The following is a 25,930-nucleotide window of genomic DNA, read 5'->3' on the forward strand; positions in this document are numbered from 1 at the left end:
GCGAGAGGATTGTTGATTGGATATTTACTACTTGAACGATTACACTATGAAAGCTATCTGGTCGAATTCACTTGTGACTAACTTTGTAAGCAGTCAAAACTGGAAAGCTCAAAATGTAGTAAACAGGCCCACACTGTACAAAATGCGGGGTTCCACACTATCGATTTATGATGGGAAACATGAAGGAATCAAGTTAACATTAAAGTAAATGGAACATAAAACAATTTAATTCACAAAAAAACTCAAAAAATTGTGTTGTTTTAGCTCATTTTAGATAAGTAATTTGAGCAAACAGCAAACAAAATTTTTGAGCGTAGTTCCAAGAAACGTATTTCCTAGATTTCCTAAATTGTGCTAGGCAGAATTCCCAGATGGAAGAGCATCAAAGTACGTCTGAATCTAAATAGGATTTTGAAAGCAGCACAGATGTGTCCTTTGCTGCCTTTAATATTCCACAATCCCGTGCATTCCATTTCTGACAGCTAAATAAATGAAGATGGTGTCTCAAACTACCACTTGGGTGTCAGATTGTGTGTAAATGCACAACGGCTAGCTGCACGGTGGTGCAGTGGTAGCACGATTTCCTCACAGCAAGAAGTTCGCTGGTTAGATGCCTCAGCTGGGTCAGTTGGTGTTTCTATGTGGATATGCTCTTCTTGTGTTAGCGTGGGCTTCCTCCGGGTGCTCTGGTTTCCCCCACAAGTCCAAAGACATACGCTATAGGTGAATTGGGTAAGATAAAATTGTCTGTGGTGAATGAGTGTGTATGGATGTTTCCCAGCGATGGGTTGCAGCTGGAAGGGCATCCGTTTCTTAAATTGTATGCTGGATAAGTTGGCGGTTCATTCCGCTGTGGCAACCCCTGATGAATAAAGGGACTAAGCCGAAAAGAAAATGAATGAATGCACAACGGCTATGATAAAAAATATGATATTTGATTACTTTTTTATTACGGATATGATTACTTTTTTCTTCTGCAGTACGTATTGCTGTAGTCCATTTTGTGGGATGTAAACAATAACAATGGTCCTAATGTATTTCCTGTTCTACATTTTAAATGATCATAGTTTCAGAGAATCTCAAAAGGTCCATATATTGGTAAATAATGTTATGATAGCGGTTTAAATGTTAAGTTATGCTTGAAATGACTTTTGTTACAGCTATGAAATAGTTTGACAACAAGCAGGAAATGTTCATGGGCCAATGACATAACCACATTAAAATGGTCTATACGAAAACAATTTCACAAGATGATTTGAACAGTTCTATTTGTGAAGAATTAGTTAATTATATTTATAGGGATGAGTTTGTAGTTGAGAGCACCATGCATAAAATATAATAAACAAATATACAATGAAGCAAAGTGCTTTTTTTGTTTCTGGGGAGTCTTCAGGGACAGAAACTGAATAATCAATTTTAAATGAGCACTGTATTGTCTTCATTGCATAAATTCTATAAAATTAACATTTATTAAAGTCATAAGTATTATATTTTATTGTGCCTGAATGCTTTTAAACTCTCTTGAAATGATAACACAGTCACAGACCCTATAAACAGATGCAAACTGTTTACTATAATCCCAAATCAACATTGCATATCTTGCCGTGTGACTGTTGCGGATGCGCACATGGCAGTATCAGTGCTGAAATGACATATTGTGCAGTCCTAAAATGCATGTTTTTGATCAGCATTTTCTCTTTTTGGGGACATTTCTTGCGAGAAGTTGGCATTGTAATAAGCTAATATTCCTATAGTTATCACCAAAGCTCTGTTTTATTGTGCTGAATAAATCTTTATGCCGCCTCAGAAAACTTTCTGACATCAGTTTTACGAGGTGTATTTTTACATCCTGACAGGACAACGGGTAAACAATTCAGCTGCCTATTCTTTGGTTGACTGTTTTTTTTTGTTTTTTTTTTTTTACTTTTTTGTCAGTGAACTTAGTATTTCAGAGATTCTGCATTTTATTGTTATAAATTTTTAGGTATAATCAGATTATTTTGGTAATTTCCAAATATATTTGTTTACTCTTTTGTGATAAAAAATTGCAGACATTCTGACATTTGCAGCATTCTGTTCTCATTTCACAAGTAAAAGAAATTGAAATCACAGCACAGCCATAACTTATCTGTATGGTAATTTGTCAGACATCATTTTGTTTATAGACCCTGATTTGAATATGAATATAGTCTACAATGGGTCACATTAGGGCATTTCACACTTGAAATTGTTAACCCTAGATTATAATTAACCCTGAATAAACAGAAACCTGGATTTTCTTTAATCAAGTTTTACACAGCTCATACTATACTTGTGGTTAATCGTTTTTCCTGGGTATTCATTAATAGTTGTTTCACACTGTACATTCACAAACACCAGGTTAACTCTATAATTTGCATATTTGCAAGTGTCACTGATTGGATGAACAGCAGGGAACCAGTTTACACAGCTTTTCCTTATATCTTGACAGTTATTAAAAAAATATTACGATGTCTTAAGCTGTTTTAAGCTCATGAAATATAGAAATATTAAAGAGCCCCTTTTATGCTTTAAAAGGGTAATATTTTGGTTTTGGGGGCCTCCAACAACAGGCTGATATGCATGCAAGGTCCAAAAACACTTTTATTGTATTATAATATGCATTTTTTTTACTTAATTATCCCAATGACTCCCATATGATTCGTTCAGCGATTCATTTGGTCACAAACCCCTCCTTAGCGCGAAGCTAATCTGCACTGATTGGTGTGATGACCCAGTCTGTTGTGATTGGTCGATTGCGTTCAGTGTGAGGCAGAGAGAAATGCCCACCACTGCTTAGCAACAATTTTGTAGTAGTCAGAGTGCAGAGTGTATGTGTGATCCCAATGCATCAAAGCAATGCAGTTTAACACCAGCATATCGCTCCCTTCTTAAACATAAGTGAAAACAATGACACACATTCAGTATTAACCCACACAGTGGCAAAATCTGAACTATTTTGAACCTTGACCGCCGCACGTGTGTAGGAACACCTGATGGTGGCAATAGCAACAACAAACGGCACGTGAGCTCACAAGTGCATTTAAATCCGTAAACAAAGCAGCACGCGTCACGTTTTCAATGTGGTTTTAGACACGATACGAGAATGTAAAGAGTTAACCAGATACAGTACAGGAGAATACAAGTAACAAAACACAATTAATTACATAATTTGCAAGCTAGAGAAAACAAGGAGGCAACCATTTTAATCGCGCTTACTTACACTTGTGAAATGGGGAAAGAAACTGATCCATGAACTGTGTACTGTAAAGTTCCTGTCAAGCTTAGCAAAGTTCCATATAGTCTTTTCTGATCCTTCCTTTAACAAACGGCCGATGAATCCCCCGTTGTGTGTAGATTACTGAAGCACTTGTCAGAAAAATGACAGGAACAGAGTACGAGGCTGGGGCTATAATGCTCAACCACTGACTCTTCACAGCCTCATCTTTAAGTAGGGAAAACAACACTAACATTCCCTCACACTTCAGAGCACAGCGTCTTTGCGACATGATTCAACCGGGATCTGCTACAGTCTTCTTCTGTTTCTTGTTACTGTGTTTGTGGGCGGGGTTAGGGGGTTTAAATTTTCCCGGGTCTGTGCGCAACAAATCGGTGGTGCTTAAGTTCCGTACCGACGTCATGCCAGCATGACTAAAGACTCGTTATCAAGACGAGTCACTTGAAGCACTATGAGTTGGCTCTTTTATAGATGAATCAATAGTTTTAAACACTGTGCACTTTCAGATTTAAGCCTTAGCTGGATATTTCACTTCACTTCAGCTGTGTTTAACACTGCATGGAAGGTCATTCTCAAAAACCCATAATAGGAGCTCTTTAAAGAGCCCATATTATACATGAAATAGGGTCATATTTAGGTTGTAAGGGTCTCCAACAACAGTCTAATATGCATGCAAGGTCAAAAAACACTTTGATGGTCTTATAATCTGCATTTATTTTTACCTAATTATTCCAGCGACTCTCATATGAATCGTTCAGCGATTCATTTGTACCCAAACCCGTCCTCAGCGCGAAGCTAATTTGTGCTGATTGGACCGATGACAGCCTGCTGCGATTGGTCGACGACACTGACAGGCTTCAGGGCGAGACAGAGTGAAATGCCCAGCAGCTAATCAACATTATAAAAGTAGTCACAGTGCATACACGCTACATAGTGGATTTTGGCTGCCAGAGGGTGAATGTAAATACAGACGATGGACTAGAAAATACTGACGACTATTTTATTAAGCAAAAAGTCCAAGAACTGGCGAGGAGATCTCCTAGCAGTCTACTTGCTCTTTTCACACACACACACACACACACACACACACACACACACACACACACACACACACACACGCATACACACACAGGGCCGGCGCGTCCACAATAGAGACGGCGCGGCGGCGACACCTCCCTCACCCTCCGCGTCCCCAGTTACATCCGCGATTACAACCCCCCCTTCACCAAGCGTCGATATCTACCAGTCTTTACTGATCCTTCCTTTAACAAACCGATGAAGTCTTCTTTGTAAGCAGGTAGTTTCCAGAGGCTCTCGATCTGCTCAAGGCTAGGCTATATTGCTAAGGTTTCATCTTTGGGTGAACTGTCAATAATCTCCATCTGCACAACGTGACTTCATTCGACAGGTGTCTGTGTGTGTCTCTCTCTTTGTGTGTGTGTGTGTGTGTGTGTGTGTGTGTGTGTGTGTGTGTGTGTGTGTGTGTGTGACTTTTTTTCTGTTAGTGGGCGGGGCCGCATGTTTTCAAATCTCCCGGGCTTGCGCGTGCAACTACTTGTGTTTCGTAGCTGCGTCATCACGAAACACCTAATGACTCGTTATCAAGACAACTCGTTTGAAGCACTATGAGTCGACTCTTTTATAGATGAATCAATAGTTTTAAACACTGTACACTTACAGATTTAAGCCTTAGCTGGATATTTCACTTCACTTAGAGCTGTGTTACACACTACATGGAAGGGCATTTTCAAAAACCCATAATATGGGCTCTTTAAATATTTCTTATTTTCTCTTAAATGTACAAATGCTTCAGAGCAGGGTTTCATAAAAAAGGGTTCTATACCTACTTTCAGATTACAGGTGTGAGGCATTTCTTTACCCGGGGTTAAAAGTGGTGTTTAGAATTATGCTAACCTGTGGTTAAACGCAGTGTGAAAAACCTTATTGTCTGACAATAGAAGCATAAAAATATGTTGGTGGAATTTGCTTGCGGAATTTTAAGAGCAAGCAAAGAAGGATTAATAAGATAATAAGGAACAAGACATCATCTGGCAACATTTACCTACTTTTCATTAAAGGTATTTGGCAGTGTTATTGGCTTGTGAACATTTACCTTGAGCATTAGCCAGTAGACTTTCTCTTAGCAGGTTAGTGACCGTCTCCAGCTCCTGCTCGGCCTCCTGGACATTTGGATCCAACTGCAGTACTTCCTGTAAATCAGTGCTGGCTGACAGGTAATCCTGTGAGAGAAAACAAAACTCTGCAATACGGCACTGAGTTCAGTAGTACGCGTTGATTTTTATGCTTTACTGCGCACTTTAAATGACCACAAAGCCATCATTTGCTATTTTTAAATGTAAAACCCCTCTCTTTTGACTACACAGGCACTATATCTGAAGACAAAATACAAACCTTCAAGCCTTTGTGTGCCAGTGCTCGTCTATAAAATGCTTTCTTGTTCTTTGGCTCCATCTGAAGTGCAGAATCACAGTCCTTTTTGGCTTCTGCGAAACGTTCCAGCTTGAGAAAGCACAGCGCTCTGGAAAACACAGGGAGAGTTTTCATTGAGCGGTGCGGCCTGACTCTCTGTTTTATGCTGGAGTTGTCAGAGTTAATTGCTGACTGAATGGCTCCGTCTGAGTAGCTCCAGCCTCAGCACTTTCTGGAAGGCTCCATCAAATCGGAGACAGGACAACATGTACAGCTATTCGGGATTTGTAGCTACTTTGTATTTAGCGTGAACTGCAAAGCACCAAATTGCGTCTGTGCTCAGAATGAAATACTAGTACCTATTTCATACCGTGCAGTGTATACTGTATAATACATGTATATGAAACAGTATGCATTATGCAACATTTGAAACAGCAGTATATACCACTGTTGTCAAACGAACTCATTTTATATCATGATTAATTTAGTGCGTGGCTTGGAGTGTTTCAGAAGAGAACTGAAACATTTATTTAGCAATTTCAATCGTAGTTTGCAAATGCCATAAATCTTGTCTGATCCAATTATTAGTAGTTATTATTAGTTTCCAGTGCATGTTGGACATTTGTTAAATGGAAGGTTGATTCAAGTCTAACACACTGCTTTCACATGAAATGTAAGTTGCAGCAACCTTTTATTTCAGTTTGATGACATATTTCTAATTGAAAAAGTATATTGATTAGGGTGCATTTTTTCATCTTTCACTTGCAGCAAACTAACGGTTAGAGGTCTGTGGCTAAGCATATTTCACCCAAGTCATCAAACTGATCTCGTGTGAAAAAGACAGATCATAGGACACAGATATTGATTAAATAGCCCCCATTATACATTAAAAGGGTCATATTTTGGTTTTAAGGGTCTCCAACAACAGGCTGATACGCATGCAAGGTCAAAAACACTTTCATTGTCTTATAATATGCATTTATTTATACCTAATTATCCCAGCGACGCCCATATGATTCGTTCAGCGATTCATTTGTTCCCAAACCCCTCATAGTGCGAAGCTAATCTGCGCTGATTGGACCAATGACAGTCTGTTGTGATTGGTCGACAGTGTTCAGCATGAGACAGAGTGAAATGCCCACCACGGCTTATCAACAATATTGAAGTAGTCAGAGTGCATAGTGTATGTGTGAGCATACCTGCCAACACTCCTGTTTTTCTCAGGAGTCTCACGTATTTCAGGCCCATCTCCCGTCACTCTCCCGTTTTGTTATTTATCCCGGAAAACTCCCGTAATTTCAACCCCCCCTCCGGTCCTCAGCATATTGGTACGGTTTGTGAAACCCCAGGGTCGCCAACATTCGATCTCAGCGGTGTTATTCAGACACCTCACCCTGAACCTAACCCCCCAGTCTCCTGGATTTTCAAGGACAAATGTTGGCAGGTATGTGTGTGAGCCCAATGCAGGAGTACATTAAAGCAGTGCAGTTAAACACCAGCAAATTGCTCTATTCTTAACCATGACACACATTCAGTATTAATCACACAGTGGCAAAAGCTGAACTATTTTGAAATGTGACCACCTCACGTGTGTAGGAACAGCTGACAGTGGCCATAGTAATGACAAATGGCAGTGAAACGCAAGCTCACAAACGCATTTAAATCCGTAAACAAAGCGGCACGCATCACGTTTTCAATGTGGCATTAGACACGATATGAGAATATAAAGAGTTAACCTGATACAGTACAAGCGGTTACAAGTAACAAAACACAATTAAATACATAATTTGCAAGCTAGAGAAGACAAGGGGGTAGCCATTTTAATCGCACTTGCTTACATTGTGAAATGGAGGAAGAAACTGGTCCATGAACTGTGTACTGGAAAGTTCCTGTCAAGCTCTAAAAAGTCCCAGACATCAATAATCTTTTCTGATCCTTCCTTTAACAAACGGCCGACAAATTCCCAGTTGTAAGCGTGTAGATTACTGAAGCACTCGTCAGAAAAATGAGGGCTATAATGCTGAGGTATTTTTGCAAAATAAACCACATCCACTGACTCTTCACAGTTTCATCTTTGGGAAGAGAAAATAACACTAAGGCCCAATTCTATTTTTTACCCCTACCCCTTCGCCATTAAAAAGTATAGTTAAGGGGAAGGGCTTCAAAATTTACCCCTAAGAATTGGGACAGCACTACAGCACCTGCACACGTCATCATATGCCATCGCGATCTCATGCTTCATATGAGATGGACGATCACGACTGCTGTAGTTATTCCAGTTGTGTCATTTTTTGGTATTTATCTTCAGGAAATCTCTGAAGGCACATTATGTTATAACGATATAATGTGGCAATAAGAACGTAACTGTACTGTGCATTTACACCGCGGCCATATTTATCTTTGTAAACACACCAAAAACAACATCAACATTACAATTTGTAATAATGACAAAAAATACTAATTTGTGGATCTCCTTATTTCCGGGTGCAGCTGTGGCTGGTGTATTCTGGGAAATTTTCTAACCCCTTGGTTTCGAGTGTGGTCCTGAAAAATCTTCGTTCGAAGGGGTATCTACCCCTTGCCCTTAGCCCTACACCTTCAAGCTAAAGAGAATTGGGACATCCCTACTCCTTGACGGGAGCGTGCAATTTATTTCCGTGAATTTAAGACTTTATAGGGCCTTAAATTTTGTTTTTGAAAATTAAGACTTTTTAAGACCCTGCGGACACCCTGTTTTTGGACCGTTCTCGTAAGTTATTATGTTAGATAAGCTCCTAGATTTGTCTTCAGTACTGACTAATCTAATGTATATGTACAACATAATGTTCAGCTTCCTATTAAAAATCCAAATTTAAAAGGTAGATTCGTGAGGGGTGTACGCATATAGGGCGAGCACTGTAAAATTTAGCATGACTGCTGTTTCTTTTATGTATTTAAGTTCAGGTCAAAATAAGCATGTTTAATTTTGCATTAAGTTTTGGTATTCAATTATGCTGAAATGACTGAAACACTGGCTGAAATTATGTCACCTGTAGTTAACATTGTTTTAGTTTGTGTGTCTGTTGGTGATTTTGCTTGATGTTAATCGCTCAAAAATACTTTTGCTGCTTGTTCAAACTACTTATTTAAAATGAGTTAAAACAACACAATTCCTAGAGTTTTTTGTGACAACTATATTGTTTTATGTTCAATCTACCTACATTTATTAAAACAATTGAGTTAACTTAATCGATTTGTGTGTAACCCAGCAGTTTTTACAGTGTTTGATTGGTGGATATTTCTTTGCATAATCATCAACAATGTACAGGGTGGGCCATTTATATGGATACACCTTAATAAAATGGTAATATTAGCGTCCTGTTTGTGGTACATTAGTATATGTGAGAGGGCTTGTAAATAACTCATGAAAGAATTAATTTACGTTAAAACCAAGCACGCCATTGTTTTTCCTGTGAAATCCCCAATAAGTTTATTAAGGTGTATCCATATAAATGGCCCACCCTGTAGTATTATGTAAAAAAAATAATAAATTGTAAGTTGATTATAATTCAGTCTGAAGACCTCTACAATCGAATATATTATTACAAAAGCATTTACCAACGCTCGAGTTCACATTAGGTCTGTCTTTAGAGGTTTATAAGCTATCAACAAAATCAGTTCTCTTTGTATATTGATGTGATTTCCAACGTTTCCACTGTACGCTATTTATTTTAGTGTGCTGTTCCAGTTTGTAGTTTGCAAAATATTGTAAACAGAGGCAGTTTTCACTAGATCAATTGCACATGTATACCTGTTGGTGTAAATGGCACATTCGTTGGGTTTGATGGCCAGACACTCGCTGTATTTTTCCGAGGCACCTTGAAACTGGCTGTTCTTCACCATGTCATTTCCTTCTTGTTTCAGTATTGTGAATCGAGCCTCTGCTTTTCTGGCTGTGGAGAAAGTAGATACAGCACAATTACATTTTTGAATACCAAACAGTGTCCTGTAGTTCACACAGTCTACTCGACTTATATTGCTCTGACCTAGATCTTTATTATGCTCTAAAAGGTTAAATGTCTGCAAGATTTTTTAAGCACATTTCCCTTGTAGATATTCTTATTTATTTTTATTTTATGTCATGTAGGCATGGGACGATAACCGTTTTTAAGGTATACCACGGTTTGAAAAAGTCAAGGTTTTAAAAGTCAAAATTTTCTGCAACACCGTTCCTAAGGTATGCGTATGATTTTTTTTTTATTACAACAGTATCTCCAACAAAAAAGATATCCAAAGATGCTGTTTTAAATTGTAAAGAAATCTCTGTTTTGGAACTTAATTAAGACAGCAGAAGTAGATGATTCACTTGAATTATTTAGCCTGACATGTTTACTGCTCCAAAATATTTTAAAGGTTTCTCAAAATAATAATACAGAAATGTACTGTACAGTGTGTCAGAATTAGCCAAAAGCCTGTTTTGCATCTGCAGCCTCTGGAGTGAAAGTAAAATAGTTTCCGTAGAAATATGAAACTATTAATCAATGCATAATAAATAAAATCTTCATAACACTCAACTACACACTAAACCATTTACAATCCACACACACACGAAAAACCTAAAAGGGACATATGAATATCTCACTCAAACACATATGTCAAAAATAATAATGATGATGACTAAATCAAATTAAATAATACATTAGTAAAATTAGGTGTAAAAATACTGCAGAAAGATTTTTAGTCACAACAAATAAAAACATTTGATATTTTGAGTTTTTGACCAACTCATTTTCTGAAAAATAAGGGGGGAAAGTCCAGAAACATCCACTTCCTGAATATTTTCAGTTAGTCCCATTATTGTTTCCATAAATGTATATTCCTATATTGTTATAGTATTTATTATTTTGAATTACCTTTTATATTCATTCATTCATTTTCTTTTCGGCTTAGTCCCTTTATTAATCTGGGTTTGCCACAGCGGAATGAATCGCCAACTTATCCAGCACACGTTTTACGCAGCGGATGCCCTTCCAGCTGCAACCCATCACTGGGAAACATCCATACACATTCATTCACACACATACACTACGGACAATTTAGCCTACCCAATTCATTTATACCACATGTCTTTGGACTATGGGGGAAACCGGAGCACCCGGAGGAAACCCACGCCAACATGGGGAGAACATGCAAATTCCAACTGACCCAGCTGAGGCTCGAACCAGCAACCTTCTTGCTGTGAGGCGATCGTGCTACCCTCTGCGCCACCGCATCACCCACCTTTTATATTTTCATAAAATTAAAAGGGCACATATTTTACCCATTTTTCAAGATTTAAGATAAGTCTTTTGTGTCTCCACAATGTAGTTTCAGCTCAAAACACCCATCAGATTTTTTATCATACCTTTCTGGATATTGAAATTTTCTGCACTGAACACAATGTAGCTGTTTTTGTAGCCTGTGCCTTTAATGCTAGTTCTCCCACTCACCATTCCCACGTGTCTGTTAGAGTGTGCCTCAATCTCTTCCTCTGCTGCATCAGATAAACAGCACAGTGACAGACATGAAGGAAGCAGATCTCACGTAACGTTTGTGAGAAATACTACAGTAAGATCTTTACCAATGATTATTTGATGTGTTTGTTTTGGAGTGAATTCAAGCCTTTCTTCAACGATGAGACACGGGTATTATAGTGTCTTGTATTATAATTATACTGGCATGCGGCTGTGGTGATAAAGATGGTAAAATCACTGTAATTAATTACAAACATGCATTAAAAATGTTTTAAACTTGTAAAACTCATTCTTCATCACATTTGATGATGATTGATGATCACAGAGAGCTGAACAGATCTTTTAATCCCAGTTGCTTTGCGCACATCCTGTCTTGTTGATATGATTAAACACGTTACTGCGAAGGCATGTTAATAGGCAGCTGTCAATCAATTAAGTGGGCGGGGAAACAGCACTCCTACGTTGCAGTGGGCCTCAAAATGGGAGGGATTTGGATCCTATTTTAACATCAGGAAAGTAAAAAAAGAGACTTATTGTGTTTATATAACCTCATTGAGACTGTGGACACACTATACCTACACACAGTTCTGTCCAAACAGCTTACAAAAGATGATTTTCATCATAGGTGCCCTTTAAATTTTAATAATTTTACTACTTATTGTTGCCAATTTTATTATAGCTTTTTTTTAAATTACTGAACGTTTATATTAATAATAACATTTAGATTTCTTGAAACCTAAATGTGTTATTGTAATAGACCCACTATAGCAGCAGTACACTTGGCAAGTTGGCACTGGTTTTCCTCAGTTCCAGTTAGGCATAATGTCATTCATCTAAGCTCATCTGGCTCAAAGGACAGCAGAGCAAAGGTTGTCCATTGTGAATGTGATCAGGTGAAATGTGTGCTCCGTGATCATGTGGGCTCAGAGTGAAACCGGACTCGTCTGCTTCCATTACGATGAGAGCTGACTGTGTTACGCTTTTACATTATTGATTACCATCAAGCGCTGTACATCCATGCTGACAAATGCTGTTAGATGCAGCGTGTTTGCTTAATTATTGTGAACAATAAAAAAAAAAACGTAACCAACACGTGATACAAACTAAAGTTTCTCAGCAGATGTCTTTATAAGATGTTAAAATAAATCATACAGTATGCTCTGTTTGTAAGCATTGACCTGAATTTGCAGTTCTTTATTTCAGAATGGATTTTTGCTTTGAAATGCATTATGTTAAATACACATAATGCTCTTATATAACCTCAGCTTGGATATTCGTGCTGGTCCAGACTAGTTTGTGCTGGTCTGCATAGTTATGCTTTTCACCAGTAATAATAATGGTCAGCCTGCTGAAGCTGATCAAGCAAGGAAGTCTTGCTGGTTAAGCTAGTTAGTGACAGGTTAAAGCAATTAAGGTAAAAATAATATTACTAATAATTATCATCTCACAACCTAGCTGATTCATTACATTAAGAACTGAAATTTAGTTTTACAAGTTTCACAAAATGTTATATTGAAATATGCAAATGATGCATCAATTCATTAAAATCTGCTCATTTGCATGCATTTCTAGCAGAAAAAAAATCTGAACTTTGGAAAAAGCGGGTTAATAAAAATTGGTTGGACATGGGAAATGATTTTTGGGAATCTCTTTTAAACTGTCCATAATTCATAAAATACTGTGAATAGAGAGAATTTTCAAATACAGATATCAATGAAACTGAAGCAGTGGTGGAAAGAGTACTAAAAAATTATGCTCAATTAAAATATATATAAATTTGCCCAAAAATGTAGTGCAAGTAGAGTAAAACTATATTTTGAAAATATCACTCAAAGTGTAAGTAAAAAGTAGCCTTTTTAAAAGTACTCAAGAGTAGTATTACGCTGTGAAAGGTTGATGCGTTTACATGCAATTTGTGTGAAAACGTAACATTCTGTACTGCATTTAGTAATTGTTGAAGGTCATTTGCTACTTTCAGTCGTCATTCAGTAGACGTCCCTCATCTTCTCATTAGTAACATGCAGACTAAACAGTCAATCATTACATTTAAAGATTTTGGACATCTTCTTGGATACTTTTAATGCTTCCCAGCAGTTTGCTGCATGTATAAAGTGCCCATGTCTTGAGGTAGTTCAGTATGATGTGATTATTATTTTTTTCTATTTGGGATTTGATTGGACAGAAATACCAGAAATGATTTTTCTACTCAGGCAATCAATAAAAAAGTAGTGACTTCAGTTTGAAGGAAAATAGTGGAGTAAAAGTACAGATACAAGCACTAAAATGTACTCAGAGAAAGTAAAAGTGCACATTTTGAAACTACTCAGTAAATCACAATTCCTGAGAAAAACTACTTACAGTTATTTGAGTATTTCTAATTGGTTATTTTACACCACTGCTGTAAAGTAAATTTATGTAATTTCCATGAAGTGAAGAATTATGGCTCAGTGCAGAAGGAAAATTTCATTTAGAAAAAAACGATTTTTAATTGAAACACAGAAACAAAGTGTCTGAAGTATGGCCAAATAAACATATATAAGATTGTACCATATCGACACATCAAATTTACATTCAAAGCTTTCGTTGAGATTTTATCATTAAGCTTTGAATGTCTGTAGTCATATTTTATGAAATCATTACCCTAAAAATACAATAATGTTTGTAATAAGTTACTAGACTGCCCTCAAAGGTGCATACCTCACTTTTTCCAGCAGACAGGGTGAACAAAGTTTTTTGTTCTTTACTCTCAAAGTAAAGTTATGTTTTTGCTATCAGAAGCAGAACGTTTTTAGGCAACAGAGGCATGCATATTCAAAAGCAGAAAAGTAGCTGATGCTGAAATATGCAGTATAAAATATTCATATTTTATAATAAAATAAAGTAAAAATAATACTATTTAATAATTATGTGAAGAAATGTGAGATGTGAAAAGCCATAAAGCCCAAAATCTGACAGACCTTAAGAGCCTCATGCTGAAAAACACAGACAACAGCAACTGCTACAAAACAACTGTTTTCTACTGTTTTAGACTTTTTTTTTTTTACATTTGTATGGCTTGCTGCTAGCAAATGTCACTTTGTGGTACCATCTTCTGTTGAAAAGTGACCAAAGTTTAACGTTGAGCCAACATCTTAAACCATCGTTATATTTATGTAAAATACTGGCATTTATTCATCAGGCATGACAACCAAAATCCAACGTCTAATAGACATCACATTGGTAACCTTCGCACAAGCTGTAACATTATTAGACGATGACATTTTGTTGTTTTTAGTTTATGTTGGAAAGTAACTAAAATACAACATTGGACATTGAACTCGATTTTCATTTCCTAACAAAAAGTAACGTCCCACAATGTTGAGGTACAACGTCAATCTGACGTCATGTGCCTGCTGGGATTCCTAAGGAGTACAGAATCGCCTTCAAGGACTTTAAGGACTTCACCTTTAAAGGGATAGATCACCCCAAAATGAAAATTCTGTCATCTTTTACTCATCCTTCACTTGTTCCAATTCTGTTTGACTTTGTCTGTTTTATTGAATGCAGAAGAAGATATTTTTTGAAGCTGTTAACCTTTAACCATTGAAAAACTGTACAAAAGCACGCACATCCCTCTTAACTGGGTGCTCGGCCAAAATACGCAAAACGTGCAAATTATATTCAACAAAGGCGGCAACACCAAAGATGCTACATTTATTAAATTCAAAAGGCTGACACAAAGCGAGTAACACTTCGAGCTCTTCAGTGTACAACAGAATAAAGAAACTCATTTGAAACCGTTGTGAAATGATGGTTGCCAAACTTTATGCAAGCAGATGAGTTTTAAGAAATAACTGAGGACACATCTGTTTCGTCAACACCAACAACTCCCTGTTTGCTTGTCCTCTATTTATTTAAAATAAAAAATATAATAAAAAAATACACAATGTTAAACTAATCAATCTGTTTCTATCATCCTCATTTGGATAAACGTTAGTGTAAAAAGTCCTCGTTTCAACAGAAACTTCCAATAGTTGCTGATTTAGCATAATCCTGCTTCGTTTATATGCTAATAATTGCATGGATTTTTCATATTTACATGCAAAGTGCCTTAAGAGAAATTTCCAACTTGTGCTTTATGCAAATCAAGTGACCCTCAGCCTTATTCTAATGTTGCATTTAAATGAACCACAGAATGCCTAAGGGTAGTTATTTGCATGAAACACACCCAAACGATCACCATATAAGGGCCTTCACAACCTTTGCCATCCTTAAAACCAGTTTAAACACAATAAACTGCCCAGATTACAGACTGCATAGCTATGGTGTTATGCAGAATAACTTCACAGTGTGTGTGTGTGTGTTTACGCTCACCTTTCTCCTGTTCTGCTCTTTCTGCTCGGGCCTGCAGGAGCTCTGCGCTGGGCTCTTCTTTGCGGTGCTGCTGAGCAGAAAGAGGAACCGCTGGAATCTCCGGAAGCTTTTCTCGCCAGTCAGGACCGTCCTGCTCTATCAGCATTTTAGTGATTCTGAGAGCAGATATCAGACATTACTGGAATGATTACCATTTCACCAAGCAAAATTATTTCCTCGAGTAATTGATTTGCTTATGTTTCCAGCAAGAGTATCAAAGCGTCCTTAACTTGTCCGTTTACTTGAAAGCACAGAATATGGTTATGTCTTGAGTATTGGAGTTTATTTTTCATTCATTTGGAATTTTGTTTATTTACAAGTTAAAGAGCTCTGTAATGAAAAATGTACTGGTGGTAACTTTCTGCCAGGCAGTTTTCCAGGTAACACTTTATTTTGATGGTCCGTTAGTTGTAAGTCTGCTTAATATCTGTTGATACTGCTCCTTCAACAGACATTTAACTGACTATAAAAAACTTTGCAAGTACATGTCAACTTACACAAACCCTAACTTTAACCCAACCTAACTGTCTACTTATAGTCTAATGAGAATTAGTTGCAATGTAACTTAAATTCAACAAACGGACCATCAAAATAAAGTGTGACCGTTTCCCAGAATTTCCTTAAACACAATTCAATGTAAAAAAAAAAAAAAAAAAAGCTATACTGAATGAATCCTCCATATGATTATGTGCTCAATAATGACAATAATAAATTGCCAAATTACACCAATAATGTTGGTGGAACACATATAGCCTATTATAACTCATTTTAAGATCTTAAAACAGAAAGTTTTGTATTGTACTGTAAAAAATAGCATTTAATAGAAAGTTTTCTATTCTACTCTAAATAAATAGCATTTTGATGACAGCCAAAACTTAATATATAGTTTCAGAAAATGTTGACTTCATCAGAATATGTAAAACGTTAATTAAAAAGCCAATCTTTTAAATATAAAATCTATTAAAATACATACCATAAATTCCACCTAGTAAAATACATTTGGCCAAATAAAAACTATTAAAAGGATATATAATTATTTGCACAACCAGATTATTTAAAAGTCCCGTGAAGTCCTTTGAAATGTGCATTTTTATTCGATGTTTGATGTAATCTCAATTGAAAAATGTAGAGTGGGTGGGACATAAAGTAGCTTCTATATGAGAGCGATTGAGCTCAAGCGCATCAAATGAAAAGCGTCTTAAAGGGGGCGGGGCATGTCAGATACTAGAGAGTGATTGGTTAAGAGAGAATGTAGTATGAGGTGATTTAAGCAGAAGTGACAAACTACAAGCTTTACATGTTTATATTTGTTTTATGTGTTCTGAAACAAAATTCTCTCACTGTTTTGAAGCACACTAGCATATAGATATCCTTAAAACAGACTGAAACTAACATCTACATTTTTTTTACATTTTCACGGAACCATTAAAACATTACTGATAATAAAAAGAAAACACTTTTGGTTTACTATAAAAAATTGAAAATTCTTAGAGTGAAAAGACCACCCGAAGAACACTGAAACACTGTAAAAAAATTATTATGCAGTATTTTTAGTCTTGTTTTATAGAAAATATATAAACATTGTTAAATCAAGATCAATTTCATTGAGAAGCAAATTTAATTAAGCCTGAAAGGATTTTCAAAATAAAGTATGTCTGGACTTAGTTAGGAAAATTTTTAAATGCTGAATTTATTTTTAAAGGTAGAGTCAAGTTCAGGCAAAACATTTTTTAAATAAAAAAAGTAATATTTAAATTAAATAAATAAAACAAACTGGAATTAGCTCTTTGGTAAATAATAAACTGAATCTACTAATCTACCAATAGCATATGCACAAATATGTAAAACTTATTTTCTTTTTGAATTATATTTTGAAGAGCGTTTATGAATATTTACATATCTATACTAAAAATTTTGCAAATTTTGCAGTATATAAAGTCTAATAGTCTAAAGTCTAATTTGTCCTATAGTAAATTTATTTTACAGTAAAATTATATCCAGTATTAATATATACATTATTAATTATATACACTAAAAATAAATCCATTAAAACTGTGTGTGTATAAAAACTGTATGTATCTGTGTAGTCTGTGAACTGTACCTGTGCACACTGTCATGAGCGGCCTGCACACTGATGTCAATCTGCAGCACTGTTTTGTAATCCACATAGGCTTTCCTGTAGCGCTCCAGAGACTCATAGGCCATCGCTCGCCGGAGGAGGGGCTTCAGCGAGAAGGGGTGGAGCTCCAGCGCCCTATAAATAAACCGGATGAGACAGAGGATCAACATCTTTCTCTGATCCTGACCGGTGCCCTACAGTGAACTCTCCAGCACAACGTAAGAGACCATTCATGAAGCTGTTGACTGTTTTGGAAACATTCCTGACAATTTGAGTTAATAAAACTGCTGTTAGGTTTATTTGTTTGAAAAGAGCAGCTTTGATTGATTAAGGCAAGATACGGCAGGTAAACAGAGTAAAAAAAATCATCATAATTTGATTGAATATATTAGTTATTAGTTATTAGGTACATGAACTATGACTGGGATGTTTTCAAAATGTAAACATTTGTATCAAAATGGCCTGTATTGTACGGTGGCTGAGAGAGCTCAAATGTGCTGCAAGTCAAAAAACACACATGCTAATAAAAACAGTAACAGAATGTCTGTACTATGAAGCTGGATTAGCTGGCTAGCCTGGCTAGCCAGTTTCAAGTGAGTTTGCACCAATCTTTGATCTTAAGTAATATGAAGTCAGCTCAACTTTAGCAAAGACTATAGAATACTCAAGACATGTCACTCGGATAGTTTTGAATGGGGAAAATTTTAACAGTCAATATGGCGAATGAAGCCCCGCCTACGAGTACAGGAGCCAATCGTCAATCGCTATTGACTGACGATTCTCTGGGGGAGGGCATGAGTTTCTGCAGATTTTGTGTGATTCGAACATTTAGAGATGAAACAGTTGTTTAATTGTAATGGTGATTCCTAATATGACATTTAATCCTAAGCTTGTCAAGCAATTTTGGAGAATTTGATATTTAAAATTATTGGGGAACCCCAAAAAGTGACAAACTGGCTGCTTCCTGTTTAGAGTCAGCAGCATTGTTGGAGATCTGAGAGGTGTTTTTTTTTTACACATCCTGGTCTTATAGTTTCTTGTTGTTTGTATATTTTAGCCCTAATAATCTGATGAATTGCACAATTAACGTAAATGACCTCTAAACAGGAACTAGCCGAGTTCGTCCTTTTGGCGGATTGCCTGACACATTTCTGTTGTGGTCTGCAGTAAGTTTCTTTATTTGCATGTGTTGTGAGAGTTTGTTTTCTTAACTTGCAGCACATTTGAGTTTTTTTGGCCACTGTAGTTTTGTAATTTAAAGATACAATTTGTTTAAAACTATGAAAGTGTTCTTTTGAAAAGTGAACTTTATTTCTGAGAGTATAAAATATTTAGTTTACATAAACAATTAAGTCATTATTTAATTAAATATTCACTAATTTGAGGTCAGGTTATACAATTATTGTTTAATTATTGTTAGCATTTTTATTTTTACAAATAAGACTGTAATGTTTTCACAGAGAAAAATTTGGGAAAAGAGTCAGCCGAAAAAAACAACAACTCACAATTCTGTGAGTTGTTCCATATAATCAGGCTTATTATATATAAAGTTATCTTGCTGTAAAAAGCATTCAATAGGTCAGACTTATTAGCCTCCTCTTAAATTTTAATTCTTTTATATGTCCTATTTCTAAACATAATAACTAATTTCTAATAACTGTTTTCTTTTATCTTTTCTGTGATGACAGTAAATAATATTTTATTAGATATTTTTCAAAATATTAGTATTCAGACTAAAGAGACATTTAAAGGCTTAACTAGGTTAAGTAGGTTAACTAGGCAAGTTAAGGTAATTAGGTAAATCATTGTATAATGATGTCGAAAAAAATATGTAAGGAGGCTAATAATATTGACCATGAAATACCTGAAAATAAAATATATAAAACCAAAAAAGTCAAAATCCTAAAACTGACCAGTGCATTAAAAACGGTTTTTGCCTCAAGTGTCTTGCCGTAAAAATGGATGCATCCAAATAGGAGAGTGTAAAGTATATTTGCAAGACTCATTGATGGTGAAAATGATCGTTTCCCTCCAGTGGAGCAGAACATGGTAACAGACGCTCTGGGTTTAGTGCCGGTTAACCAGTCTGTTGGTAAAGCTCCTTACTGTACAACTGACCGCTTTGAGTGTTAATCTTTCTGAGACAATCACACGCACTTGCTATTACCTCACACGTAAATCCAAGCTAAACACAGCACTGTGCCTCTCATTATTGTGTAAACTCTACAAAATAAAGGTTTTTTTATTGCCATTGATGGCAGTGTAGGCTGAAATTAGTTACAAGTAGCAAGTTAATTTATTTAAATAAAATTTCTACTAAAAAAAGTAAAGGGATAGCATTTAATTTTTAGGTCATTTAATTAAAGTATATTATTATGCATAAAATATTATACACAAATTCAACCGTTCTGTATAAATTAATTTAGGGATGCAATTTTATTGTATTTTTAAAAAGCAAATGTAATTCACAGAATAATAAAATATTTAAGAAAAAATGTTACATTTATCAAGACAATTGAACATGCTTAAGAAACAAAGTTAGTTCATAATGTAATGTGTGTGTACATACAGTTGAAATCAGAACTATGAGCCCCCCGTATATTTTTTTCCCAGTTTCTGTTTAACAGAAACAAGATTTTTTTTTCAACACATTTTTAAACATAATAGTTTAATAACTAATTCCTAATAACTAATTTATTTTATCTTTGCCACGATGACAGTAAATAATATTTTACTCGATATTTTTCAAGATGCTAGTATTCAGCTTAAACTGACATTTAAAGGCTTAACTAGGTTAATTAGTGTAACTAGGCAAGTTATGGTAATTAGGCAAAATTGTATAATGATGGTTTATTCTGTAGACAGTCGATAAATAATATAGCTTAAAGGAGCTAATAATAATTTGACCTTAAATGCTTTTATTCTTGCTGAAATAAAACAATTAAGATTTCTCTAGAGGAAAAAATACTATAGGCAATACTGTGAAAAAAGTGACCATAAGCCAAGGTCAAACTGCATTTTTTTCGTGCCATAGACTTCCATTCTTATGCACGCGAATGTGGTAGACGGGAAACGCAAGCTCGTGCGACAAGTTTTGATTGTCGCTGCGTACAAAAGTTCAAGCTTGGAGTCTGATCTGCGAAATAGCATCACGTGATTGTGTGAGACCAATAGTAGATCAAAACATGACCTATCTGTACAGAAAGTCAAAATATGGAGCAGTCGCTCACTTCTTTTAATGTCTAATCATCTTATTAATCCTGCTCCATTTCACAGCATCGCACGAGATAATTTCGCATGCTCAAACTCTGAGCACGACTTTAAGCATCATTTGAGAAATATTTATTATAGAAAAATTAAAGGAGGGATAATTTTGACCCTCTGTATATTACAGAAAATTATTTCAATATTTTGATAATAACTAGATACTAAACAATTATAGTACACAATAAATAGTCCAACAGTTGCACTTGCAATAACAATAAACTTAAATAGGAGATTTGGTCTTTTAAACATTTTGGTTTGGTTCATATAATGCTTTTTCAAAATTTAAGCATTACATAAAGTTCTGTATGACTTAAATTTAAAGAGCCCATATTATGGGTTTTTGAAAATGCTCTTCCATGTAGTGTGTAACACAGCTCTAAGTGAAGTGAAATATCCAGCTAAGGCTTAAATCTGTAAGTGTACAGTGTTTAAAACTGTTGATTCATCTATAAAAGAGTCGACTCATAGTGCTTCAAACGAGTCGTCTTGATAACGAGTCATTAGGTGTTTCGTGATGACGCGGCTACGAAACACAAGTAGTTGTGCGCGCAAACCCGGGAGATTTGAAACCTGTGGCCCCGCCCACTAACAGAAAAAAAAAGTCACACACACAGACACTGGTCGAATGAAGTCACGCTGTGCAGATGGGTATTCGCGGATATAACTAAGGACGCGGGTGGTGAGGGAGGTGTCGCCAACGCCGCCGCGCCCTCTCTATTCTGGATGCGCCGGCCCTGTGTGTGTGTGTGTGTATATGTGAAAAGAGCTGGTAGACTGAAGGGCTAGGAGATCTCCTCGCCAGTTCTTGGACTTTTTGCTCAATAAAATAGTTAGTCGTCAGTATTTTCTAGTCCATCGTCTGTGTTTACATTCACCCACTGGCAGCCAAAATCCACTATGAAGCGTGTGTGCACTGTGACTACTTTTATATAGTTGATTAGCAGCTGGGCATTTCACTCTGTCTCGCGCTGAAGCCTTGTCCGTGTCGACCAATCACAGCAGGCTGTCATCGGTCCAATCAGCGCAGATTACCGTCGCGCTGAGGACGGGTTTGGGTACAAATGAATCGCTGAACGATTCATATGGGAGTCGCTGGGATAATTAGGTAAAAATAAATGCAGATTATAAGACCATGACAGTGTTTTTTGACCTTGCATGCATATTAGACTGTTGTTGGAGACCCTTACAACCTAAATATGACCCTATTTCATGTACAATATGGGCTCTTTAAAGAATTAAACTATATATTAATTAATAGTTTAATAGTTTGTCTACTGTGTATGAGATTTATAGGTATTTTTAATACTGAGCCAAATTATTAAATTACTTTCGAGTATTTAAGTCTTTCAGACAAAGTAATAAGAAAAGTAATTTAAACACAATTTTAATGACGTAATTAGTAAATAATTACTTATTAGAAATAACTGACCCAACACTGACTGATGGTTCAATGAAGAACCTTTAAAATCACTGAAAACGTTTCATTCCACAAAAAGTTTATTAAAATGTTCTTCACACTAAGAAAAAAATGGTTATTACTAAAAGGCTCTTTAGGGATCCAAAAGAAGGCATCTTGCAGTAAAAACATCCCTTTTTTGGTTCTTCTTGGCACTTTTATTTCACTGAGTGAATTGTGTGTGTGTGTGTGTGTGGATGTGAATGAACCTGGTGCAGTCCTGAATGCAGTCTGCGCTGTTTCCATCTTTGAGGAAGCACGCAGCTCTGTTGGAGTACAGAACACAGAGATCCTCTGGGCTGTCGATACCTGCGAATACAAGCGCAACACTGAAAATAGCCTGAGAAAGCAGCTTTAGTTCTGCATGGAGACACGTGGGAGGAAGGGTTCATAGTGCAGGCGGCCTTTCATTGTGGAAAACCTGCCGTTTGGTCACCTGATATCATGTTACAAACACAACTAGTCATCGAATAAACACACTGAGGGAAGCTCGGTTTAGAGAGGCATGTCCCAGCCATTCATTACGTAAGTTTACCCGGCACACCTACAATGCGATGTGTCAGAAATGAGCGAAGGCTCTCGTCAAACACTTTCACTTCTAATTAAACCAAAACTGCAGCTGGTGGCGTTCAAAATGTCATGGGTTGATACATGCTTGGTTTCAATAGGAACTCTAGACAGTTGAGCCCGAGTTGTTGAATGAACCTCTGCATTACTCAACGCTGCTGAAAAGGATCCATGCAATGTTTTGTGCAATAGAGGGTTTCACAGCGCATATTACCAGATGATTCATTTACACGTGATGGCAAACTTGCTAATGGGGAACTTGCAGTATGCTGTTACTGTATGCTAAGTTACCGTAAAACAACATTGAAAGCTGTTAAATCTATTATTTCAAGAGTAATACTTGTATCTCATCAAAGCCATCGAAATATTTTGGTATTAGTCAAAATAATAGAAATTGTCACCTTGCAGAAATGGAATTTAAAAGAATATGAGATTTTAGCACACATACATATATACACAGTTTCAAATAGACAAAATAGTTGTATTCAGTAGAGTAAATGAAAACCCAAAACTTTCAAGTCAGGATATTAAAAAAGTTATCAATGGCAAAGGTTGCCTTACCAAAACATATCCATTTGGAACACCAAAATCTGTTAACTATTTAACCAAAAAATGTCAAGCACCAAAATATGAAAAAAATAAATAAATATATGTAAAAAATGATAATAATTATATATCCACCATGAAGCAGAATATTTAAAATGTTTTTTTTTTACTTTTAAGTCACAATACTGTACATTCAATATAATAAAATACGATAAATACGTAATAAATGTCAAATATAATTAAGCGTTACCAAAATAGTGTGATTTTTACATAGATATGATTTTTAAGCCAGTTTCACCTTGTAAAAAATGTAATTAAGATGAGAGCAAAAACTGTAATGCACTATTTTAACATGAGACATACACGCATTATTTGACATTTCTGAAATTGGTTGGTTACATGAGTACTTTAAAATCCATAAATTATAATAAAATACTGCTATATTATAAAATGACTCTTTAGTTCCCTAGAAATGTGAAATATATTATTTTACACACATGAAATGTCCTTCACACAAACACTTCCATTGCTTAAGTCCAGCGCTTTTAAGTCAATATATTAAGAATAAAAACAACCACCTTAAAGTATATATAATCACAGCCACTCCGTTATATCTCATTTCAATAACATTAAACAAAAAAAACATATTCTTACTCTAAGAGCTTCTATACATTCTTCTACACCCTTAAAACACTTCAATACACCCTTCTATACACCTTAAAATGATAAATAATCACAGATAGTCAAGTATATCTCATTTAAATGACATTAAACAAAAAACAAACAAACTGTATTAATACTCTACCAGCTTCTATACATCCTTCTACACCCTTAAAACACTTCAATACATCCCTCTATACACCTAAAAATGATATATAATCACAGCCACTCCAATATATCTCATTTAAATAACATTAAACAAACAAAAACCACACTATATTTATACACTGCCAGCTTCTATACGTCCTACAACACCCTTAAAACACTTCTATACATCCTTCTTTACACCTAAAGATGATATATAATCACAGCTACTCCAGTATATCTCATTTAAATAACATTAATCAATAAAAACAATATTTTGTACTCTACCAGCTTCTATACATCCGTCAATGGCCTGTGTGTATTTCTCCAGCGCGTCCCCAAACTGTCCATTCTTGAACAACATATTGCCCTGGTTTTTGAGCCGGGCCAGTGGAGGAGGAAGGGCTCCACACGGGGCGTCCAGATTACAGCTTTCCCCGGCAGATCCGAGTCCCTGAGGCTCATCCTGGCTCTTGCCGGCTGGAAGGCTACCATTCGCTGCCGGGCTGCTGCCTGGGACTTCCTTTGAGTTGGCTGCGTTATTTAGTCCATGGCTCCTCCTGCGCCCCGGTGTCCCGGGTTGAGAGTTTGGGCCCCCTCCTTCTCTGTAACCGGGGCCCTTCTTCTGTGCATTGCCCATGGCTGCCCGATACAGTACAGCGAGCTCTCGTCCTCTCTCTCTCACACACACGCACTCTCATGCACACTCTTCCTGTTCCCTGCGCAGACTGAAACAGATTCAGAGGACACACCTCCTGCTGTGACGTCACTGGAAGGAGGGGCCTCCGCTGCTGCAGAAGAGTGGGGGTGGTTTTACTCTGAAGCAGCAGTTCTGAAAGGTTTCCCTCGTGCGGAAAATACACTGCAGAGACCTTCAGATGACACCGTTTAGGTTCACTGGGCTCTCCAGGGTTTTTTATTTTATTTATGATGACATCTTTGCGATTGATATTGGAGTTCAGAGTAAAAATAAGGCTGCTTGTTCTTTAGTCAAGAAATAAAGTATTGATTTTGTCCTCAAAAGGTTGCTTACTGTGAGCAGCCAATTGAACATTTTGCAGACCCCTCAGAAAAAAAATGACTTGACTGGAAAATTTATTACGTAGGACTTGGAATTAAACGTGAACATCTAAAGTAAAAATATTGTAATTATTAGAAATAAATTATTAAAAGCAATATTTATTAACATTTATTATCTTTATTTACAACTTTCAAAATTATACTTAAAATTCTGAAGGCAGGCACAGTGGCTCAGTGGTTAACGCTGTCACCTCACAGCAAGAAGGTCCCTGGTTCGAGTCCTGCTGCGTCAGCTGACATTTTTGTGTGGAGTTTGCATGTTCTCCCAGTGTTGGCGTGAGTTTCCTCTGGGTGCGCTGGTTTCCCCCACAGTCCAAAGACGTGCGCTATAGGTGAATTGAATAAACTAAATTGTCCATAGTCTGTGTTTGTGAAGGAGTGTGTATGGATGTTTCCCAGTACTGGGTTGCAGCTGGAAGGGCATCCGCTGTGTAAAACATGTGCTGGATAAGTTGGTTGTTTATTCTGCTGTGGTGACCTCTGATTATTAAAGGGACAAAGCAGAATGAAATATAATTCCG

At 36.4% G+C, this 25,930-nt stretch overlaps 1 protein-coding gene across 1 annotated transcript in view; it reads right to left on the bottom strand.

Annotated features, from left to right (window-relative positions):
* Positions 1–25,067, bottom strand: part of spag1a (sperm associated antigen 1a) — a 32,135-nt gene extending 7,068 nt beyond the window's left edge. Inside the window, exons 1-7 of the mRNA XM_056480174.1 lie at positions 24,618–25,067; positions 22,622–22,721; positions 17,672–17,824; positions 15,532–15,686; positions 9,477–9,618; positions 5,669–5,795; positions 5,370–5,496 (exon numbers count right to left, since the gene is read on the bottom strand). Coding sequence (XP_056336149.1) covers positions 5,370–5,496; positions 5,669–5,795; positions 9,477–9,618; positions 15,532–15,686; positions 17,672–17,824; positions 22,622–22,721; positions 24,618–24,969 — 1,156 coding nt within the window. The 5' untranslated portion in view covers positions 24,970–25,067. The remainder of the gene's footprint in view (positions 1–5,369; positions 5,497–5,668; positions 5,796–9,476; positions 9,619–15,531; positions 15,687–17,671; positions 17,825–22,621; positions 22,722–24,617) is intronic.
* Positions 25,068–25,930: the final 863 nt, after the last annotated feature.

Source organism: Danio aesculapii, chromosome 19 (genome assembly GCF_903798145.1).
Source record: "Danio aesculapii chromosome 19, fDanAes4.1, whole genome shotgun sequence".
Lineage (NCBI taxonomy): Eukaryota > Metazoa > Chordata > Actinopteri > Cypriniformes > Danionidae > Danio > Danio aesculapii.